At 39.9% G+C, this 7,128-nt stretch overlaps 2 protein-coding genes across 2 annotated transcripts; one reads left to right on the top strand and one right to left on the bottom strand.

The window, feature by feature from the left end:
- Nucleotides 1-468: 468 nt before the first annotated feature.
- On the top strand, nt 469-1,595 carry LOC131425945 (DNA excision repair protein ERCC-1). The gene is made up of 3 exons (XM_058588272.1): nt 469-677; nt 733-1,342; nt 1,394-1,595. Exons 2-3 carry the CDS (start codon nt 779-781, stop codon nt 1,580-1,582), a joined length of 753 nt encoding a protein of 250 aa, XP_058444255.1. The 5' UTR covers nt 469-677; nt 733-778; the 3' UTR covers nt 1,583-1,595.
- Nucleotides 1,590-2,626, bottom strand: LOC131425946 (uncharacterized). The gene is made up of 3 exons (XM_058588273.1): nt 2,282-2,626; nt 1,949-2,179; nt 1,590-1,880 (listed from the first exon to the last, which is right to left on the bottom strand). The coding sequence occupies exons 1-3, from the start codon at nt 2,397-2,399 to the stop codon at nt 1,840-1,842; spliced, it is 390 nt and encodes a 129-aa protein (XP_058444256.1). The 5' UTR covers nt 2,400-2,626; the 3' UTR covers nt 1,590-1,839.
- Nucleotides 2,627-7,128: the final 4,502 nt, after the last annotated feature.

Genomic DNA, 7,128 nt, shown 5'->3' with positions numbered 1-7,128 from the left:
TTTTTCACACTGGAAATTCACGTAGATTGTTTGATGTTTGGTCAATTCACTTAAACCTTATGTGATGACTCTATTCATTTTAGGGGATGTTCGTATAACATTCATTTTCGTCACGTAAAATATTCAACTTGACATTTGAAACCAATTTACGTGATTTTTCAAGTGAATCGAACGTGAATTTTTATTTGAGTGTATATAAGCTCGCGGATATTCCACCGGGTGCTTCCAGATTGACGATTTAAAGGCTGTCCGCATTAGGCCGATCCGACCGATCCGAGCTCTCCGACGTTTACTTTTTCTCTGCTTCGGCTATGACTGAGCTGCACATGCAGCTGTAGGCATGTGCAGCTCAGCCATAGCCGAAGCAGAGAAAAAGTAAACGCCGGAAAGCTCGGATCGGTCGGATCGGCCTAATGCGGATAGCCGTTTACGTACAACGCAAACGTGAGTTCGAAATTCGAACAAAAATTTCGAACACCGGATCAAAACAAAAACAACGCAGAACTGCAAGTTACAGCTGAGTATTAATGTTTAATCGCAAGGAAAGTGAATTGGATTTGAATTAAAGTGACATTGTCTTGTAAAACATTTTAATTTTCAGTGAATAGATTCAAAAAATAAGTGTAACACGGCATCAGTGAATTGAAGAACAAAGATAGCGACCTGTGAATTCGATGGTAAAACACTCAAAAACATAAAAATTACTGTTTCCTCATAAAAGCGCTCTTTCAGATTTACAAAAACAGTTCAACATTGTGAACGGATCAAACGCAAGTCCATGTCTGCCGTACCGACAGACTCCCTCGACGATGACGACCTGCTGGCAAATCTGGATCTGCCCTCGCCACCGAAAAAGCTAGCTCTGCCTCTGGATTCAGCAGCAGAAGAAGGAAGCAGTACGACAGTGAAGCAGCAATCCAAGGTCAACCGAGGAAATTGCATTCTGGTCAATCCAAAACAGCGAGGCAATCCGTTACTTAAATCAATTCAAAACGTTCCGTGGGAGTACGATGATATCGTCCCGGATTACGTTGTTGGGACGACGGGATGCATTCTGTATATTTCCTTGCGCTACCATAACCTGAATCCCGATTACATCCATGGGCGGTTGAAGCAGCTGGGGAAAATGTACGAACTGCGGGTGTTGCTGGTGCAGGTCGACATTCAGGAACCGCACAACGCATTAAAACACTTGACGCGAATCTGTCTGCTAGCCGATCTGACCCTGATGCTGGCCTGGAATGCCGAGGAAGCCGGTAAAATTGTCGAGACGTACAAGATGTTCGAAAACAAACCGCCCGATTTGATTATGGAACGAGCGGAGCAGTATCCGTATCAGAAGGTAAAAATATTCAATTAGTAATGAAATTTTGTTCACGTTTTCTTTTTTTAGCTGGTTAGTGCTTTAACCAATATCAAACCGGTCAACAAAACGGATGCGATGACGTTAATTCAAAATTACGGTACGCTGGCCAACATGATCACCAGTAGTGAGGAAAAACTGTCTCTCTGTGCCGGTTTAGGACCACGAAAGGCGAAAAAATTACACAAAACGTTCAATGAAAACTTTTTGAAGTCGTAGAAGTATGTTTAGTTGAAATGTTGAAATGTAATATATTGAATTTTCTTACAAATTTGAGTTTCTGTTCGAAAAGAGTACTAAATGCAATTTCGCCAGTCACAGATCGAGTTCCTGCTTTTTGTCATAACAAATAATTTATTTTAGCGGCTTTTGGATTAACACACTTTGTTTGCCGTATAAAAATGTCATTGACAGCTCGTTTCAAGAACACTTTGCCGCAGCAGAAGACTCTCCGCACGTCACGTCCCACGTTTTTTTCAATTACCACTGGATTTCTTCTCGTAAAACTTTTTATTAGCTGCAACGGAATAGAACAGAAATTAGCATCGCAAAACAAGATCATCCATCAAACATCCGCACACCCACCGGTGATGAGCGTATCGGGATTCTCCTGAACGCGTGCCGCCACCTCCGCACCCGGTTTTCCCGCCTGTAGCTTCAACTTACTGATCGCCGTCAGTTTCTTGTGTCTGTGGTAGGCCTGCCTATATTCGTCCGGTGGCGAGGCCGACTTACCCGGTCCATCGGGGACGGTGGCACCCACGCTAACGCGATATTCGGTCAGCGGTATGACGGTTGATGACACTGCTACCCAATCTGTTGAGAAGGCGAAAGAGCAATGTCGAAGCACTTAGTCACTTTTTTTTTTGCTTCTTCTGTGAGCAGTACGTACTCGAAATCCAAAATAAAACAACTTACCAGGTTCGTACTTTTGGCCGGAAATCTTTTTGTAGTACATCGGCCCGGCATCAATCGTTGCCAGCAGTCCCGCCAGCAACAGAACTATTCCGAGTGGAAATCTGTAAGGAACCTTCATAGCAGATCGTTCAATTGGTATTGAAAACAAAATCCTAAAACAAGAAATAACAATAATTCAATTCCGATAACCACAACGCGCGCCACAATCTCTTTGGAAGAGAGCACAGGTGAAACTACTTTGGCGCCTTGGTTCGGTGCGGACTACAAGGCAACAAACAACAGTCATCAGATCGGTTGATGGAAGAGAGAGCGTGTTTTCAAGTTGTTGTTACCGCACTCTAACCTTTTCTCGTTGCTGCTCGATTGCTCGGGCTAAGCTATACTAAAGCCATGGTAGTATTTACATAAATACCTACTACTAACACCACTTTGCGCAAAATCGATCACGGATCGTGTGAAGTTGAATGAGAAAATGTGAATGGAAGCGATCGAATTTATCTTTCGTGCTTTAATAGAAGTATTGTAATTGTATTGAAATGAAATTCATGTATTAATACATTACTATTTTTTTATATTATTTAATGGATTATAAACGAACCTGTCATTTGTCATGTCATTGTCATTTCTAATGAACCTGTAAGGGCAGTAATGATTTATTCTCCAGACAAATTCGGAATGTCATTACTTAGTAAGAAAGGGGACGGGTATAGCGTGATGGGTAAGGCCGGAGGCAAAGTGGGCGCGATTTGATTTGCTGGTAAATCATTCCCGCTCTAGATTTGCTGTCAGTCACCAAATCGACTTTCGCTATACCGGTTCTCAGTTCCCGGTTCCGGAAGTCCCGGAAATAATAATCAAAAGCTTCAAAAGCATAGTATTTCACCTTGTGGATCCCGCATTGGCTTGGCTGCCAGACGACTGGCTAACGGCTGCCATCGGACAAAATATGGCTGGCAGCCATTCTGTTCTGGTGTCCGGTTGTCTCACCGCTACCAACCCTTACACGTGACAATAGCGGTTCTTACACGAGAATTATTTTCGTCATTTTTAATAATGACTAAGTAATGATATTTCAAATTTGCATAAGCGGCCCTTACACGAGTCACTAAAAATGTCATTACTAAAAAATAATATCATTTTAATGAACGTGTAAGGTCCGCTAATAGTATTGTATTGTCAAAGTAGACAATACCGTCAATCCAATTGGCTTGGTAACTTGTGTCCGCATTTTTCGAGAAAATCTAGCGTTTGGATTTTGGAATATTGCAACTGAATATTGAAACATTGAGAGAAGAGTTCATTGCACATATTAAACAGTTTCTCTATGTAGAAAAGTATTGTCGGTTTGATGAGCAGTTTTGATTTTTTGACAATATTTTCACCAATCCGATGAAGCTTCCACTATATAGCGGCCCTTACACGAGACAATATTATTGTCAATACAAGGAGTATTGACAATATTTTTGATCGTGTAATGAGAACTTCATTGGATTGACGAAAATATTGTCAAAAAATCAAAACTGCTCATCAAACCGACAATACTTTCTCTACAGAGAGAAACTGTTGAATATGTGCAATGACCTTTTCTCACAATATTTTAATATTCAGTTGCAATAAAAAAGCGCCATACGCTTGAATTTTTTGAAAAACTTGGACTCAAGTTATCAAGCCAATTGGATTGATGGTATTGACAATACAATACAATAATATTGTCACGTGTAAGGGTCGCTTATAGCGGCCCTTACACGTGACAATATTATTGTCAATCCAAAGTATTGTCAATACCATCAATCCAATTGGATTGATAACTTGAGTCCTAGTTTTTCGAAAAATTCAAGCGTTTGGCGCTTTAAATATTGCAAATGAATATTAAAATATAGAGAGAAGAGATTATTGCATATATTGAACAGTTTCTCTCTGGAGAGAAAGTATTGTTGGATTGATGAGCAGTTTTGATTTTTTTGACAATATTTTCGTCAATCCAATGAAGTTTCCATTACACGATCAAAAGTATTGTCAATACTCCTTGTATTGACAATAATATTGTCTCGTGTAAGGGCCGCTTATGATCAATAGTATTGTCAATACTCCTTGTATTTTTTTTTTATTCAATAATATAATATAATATTAAGGCACACTGCTTAAGCTCTAAGATGCCAAGGGTATTTACTAATCTTAATTATCGTCTAACTTAAAACTAGAGTAGTATCATTATGTAATATAGTATCTGGCGATCGGTAGTGGCCGGTGAATTGAATTTAGGATGAGATGATTCCAGATGGCGATGGTAATTTTCTATGTTGGCCGCATTCTTCGGTCCGTGAGGGTCCGCGGGAAACACCCCCAGGCTACGAAGGCCCGGCGGGTGGCCCGCATGCTGGTCATTGACTGGAGCGGTCTTCCGGTGATGGTGATGTTACGGAAGAGAATGAAAAAAAGAAGTAAATATTGTGGGAAACGGGGTAAAAAAGGGGTGTGGGAACAAAATGTTTGAAAACGACAGAGATCTAATTAGTTGCCATCGAGATGGTGAAAAAACAGGGAAAGGGGAACGAAAAAGTTAGTGACAAAAAAAAAGATCTTGTTAATTCCAATGAAGATGGTGAACAGGGACGGGGATCGAGAGAATACTCCTTGTATTGACAATAGTATTGTCTCGTGTAAGGGCTGCTACACACTTCAAACGATACAACCGTATCTACCAGAATTTCACCACATTGGTTCTGAGGGAGACATGACTGCCAACCGTCTGCAAAACTGCTGACAGTTAAAATGACTAGAACCACGTGTGAAAATGTGCGTTCTACTTTTCCTTTTTAATAGATATTTTTGTTTTTGTACAACGAAATAATTTCAAATCATCCGAAACTGGAGACGGAATCCTTTACGATTCCTTAATGGGTTCCGACTGCATCTGATTCGGAATCCATTTAGTAATGATACTGAATTCCAAATCACATTCCAGACGAGTTGACTCGCTAGGATCAATGAAGAATTTGTTTTTCACTACGGGAATTACCACTGAAATAAAACCACAAAAAATAGGTAGACGAAAATGTCTCCCGAAGTGGCTATTGCATTGTTGTCAGTCTTTTGGCGGACTTCAGGCAGAATACTGTCTGATATTTCTGGCAGATATAACCCATCGTCTGTACGGAAATATGCCTGCCCGTTCTCATTGAGAAAGCGGTAAAATTCAGTTCAACGTTAAATGTCGGTTGAACGTTAAATGTGTGTTGGAACTGTTTATTATTGTTTTTTCCTTGTAAAGTCAAAGTAAAAATTATGTATTTATCTGCAAACGAACAGAAAATTTGCTGTTAATCACAATAGAATTTTTTCAAAGGAATTTCACATCAATTCCGAACATTTGAATTGCCGTACTTATTCTAATATTTGGTACATAATACCAATTCCTACAGTGTAGGGGAACAAATTTCCGATCCGAGTAATGAATGATCAATGTTAATTTCTTCAACAAAAACTAAAAACTGAAGGTGGTTCTGGTGTTTTTTACTCATTTCCATTATCCATCGCGTTCTGCCCGTGCGGCTTAGGTGATTTACTCCCTCAGCAATGAACAATTAACCAAACAAACAAACCGCTGTCACAACGCGAAAAACTTAGAAAAAAAACTGCAGAAAGAGACCTGTTTCAGCTTGCATCAAATGAGTAGAATGGCTTGGGCGTGAGTCACGTTTGGGGACTGTTGTGATCTGCGCTCGTCAGAGTTCATCAGTAGCTCTGGGTGGTTCGTGATGTCTCTACTCGGCAGGTGGCACCCCTTTCGGTCTCATTTTGCATATTTGTCTGTCTCATTCAAAAACGTAATCTTTCGACGAATAACGGAACTTTTTGAGAAGTACCTTTTTTGATATTCCGAAATTCTTCATTTTCTATGAAAATAACCGATAAAGTATCTTTTAACATCAACTTTAAAGCGAAAACCCCGAGGACGAGATTCTCTCTGAGAGTAATTCAGTAACGAGGTAGCGTTCAATTGTAATTCCTCTTGAAAGTGGGTATTGACAGCTGATCTATTGGCCGTTATCACAACTAATTCTAAGTGGAAGTTTACTGAATTCTATGAATACGAAAATCGTTTCTCATGCTAATCTTGACTGCTTCCATGTCGAAACATTTACTGAAGAATTTGAAACTCTGTTGAACTTTACATTGGATGGATCAAAACAGGTTTATTATAAAAATAACGGTGATTTTTTATGTACGCGTGATGACCAGGGGAAACTTTCTCGGCCGACCTCTGAAATGCGATCTTCAAAATTGTCAACGATTTTTAAGCAGTAATATAAAAATAACGCTTTGGATATTTGGTTTTAGGTACAAAATCATGACGAAAACAAACACAGTTGAATAATTGTCAGAAGGAGAGAAGTAAACATAGAGAGGTTTTTGCTTACTTACGCTGGAATAAAGTGACCAATTAGCCGAGGCATTATCAAGGTAATGCAAATCAGTAAGTCGTGCGAACGGCCGTATGCAAATTGTGTGAACCGTTGCACAAAACAGACCCCGTGGCATAATTTCACAGAACGTGTTCACTGGAAAGGGCAGTGAGATATGCTTTCGTGCCGGTGATTAAGATGGCAGCAGTGTGGCAAGCTAATAATGATACCAATACCAGCATGCTATGATACAGTTTTGAAAGAATATTATCTTCTAGCTGATCTAAAACAAGCCCTAACAACTATAGGGCTGGTTTTGTTTCAATTTTATGTCAGATTGAAGAATCCAACCAACTCTTCTGAGATCGCTGCGCTGTCCGAGTGGCGAGTTTTGAACTAAGCGATGGTGATAACTTTCAGATTTTGCTTGAAGATTCGAAA

The sequence above is a fragment of the Malaya genurostris genome, chromosome 1 (assembly GCF_030247185.1).
Source record: "Malaya genurostris strain Urasoe2022 chromosome 1, Malgen_1.1, whole genome shotgun sequence".
In the NCBI taxonomy this organism is placed as follows: domain Eukaryota; kingdom Metazoa; phylum Arthropoda; class Insecta; order Diptera; family Culicidae; genus Malaya; species Malaya genurostris.
Note: the sequence above shows the minus strand (reverse complement) of the source record. Positions and strands in the feature narration are given on the sequence as shown.

Coding starts and splice junctions, on each gene's coding strand:
- LOC131425945 (XM_058588272.1), top strand. CDS start 779: ATGTCTGCCGTACCGACAGACTCCCTCGACGATGACGACCTGCTGGCA. Junction 1,343..1,393: donor AGCAGTATCCGTATCAGAAG/GTAAAAATATTC, acceptor TTCTTTTTTTAG/CTGGTTAGTGCTTTAACCAA.
- LOC131425946 (XM_058588273.1), bottom strand. CDS start 2,399: ATGAAGGTTCCTTACAGATTTCCACTCGGAATAGTTCTGTTGCTGGCG. Junction 2,180..2,281: donor CGGCCAAAAGTACGAACCTG/GTAAGTTGTTTT, acceptor CCTTCTCAACAG/ATTGGGTAGCAGTGTCATCA. Junction 1,881..1,948: donor TCCCGATACGCTCATCACCG/GTGGGTGTGCGG, acceptor ATTCCGTTGCAG/CTAATAAAAAGTTTTACGAG.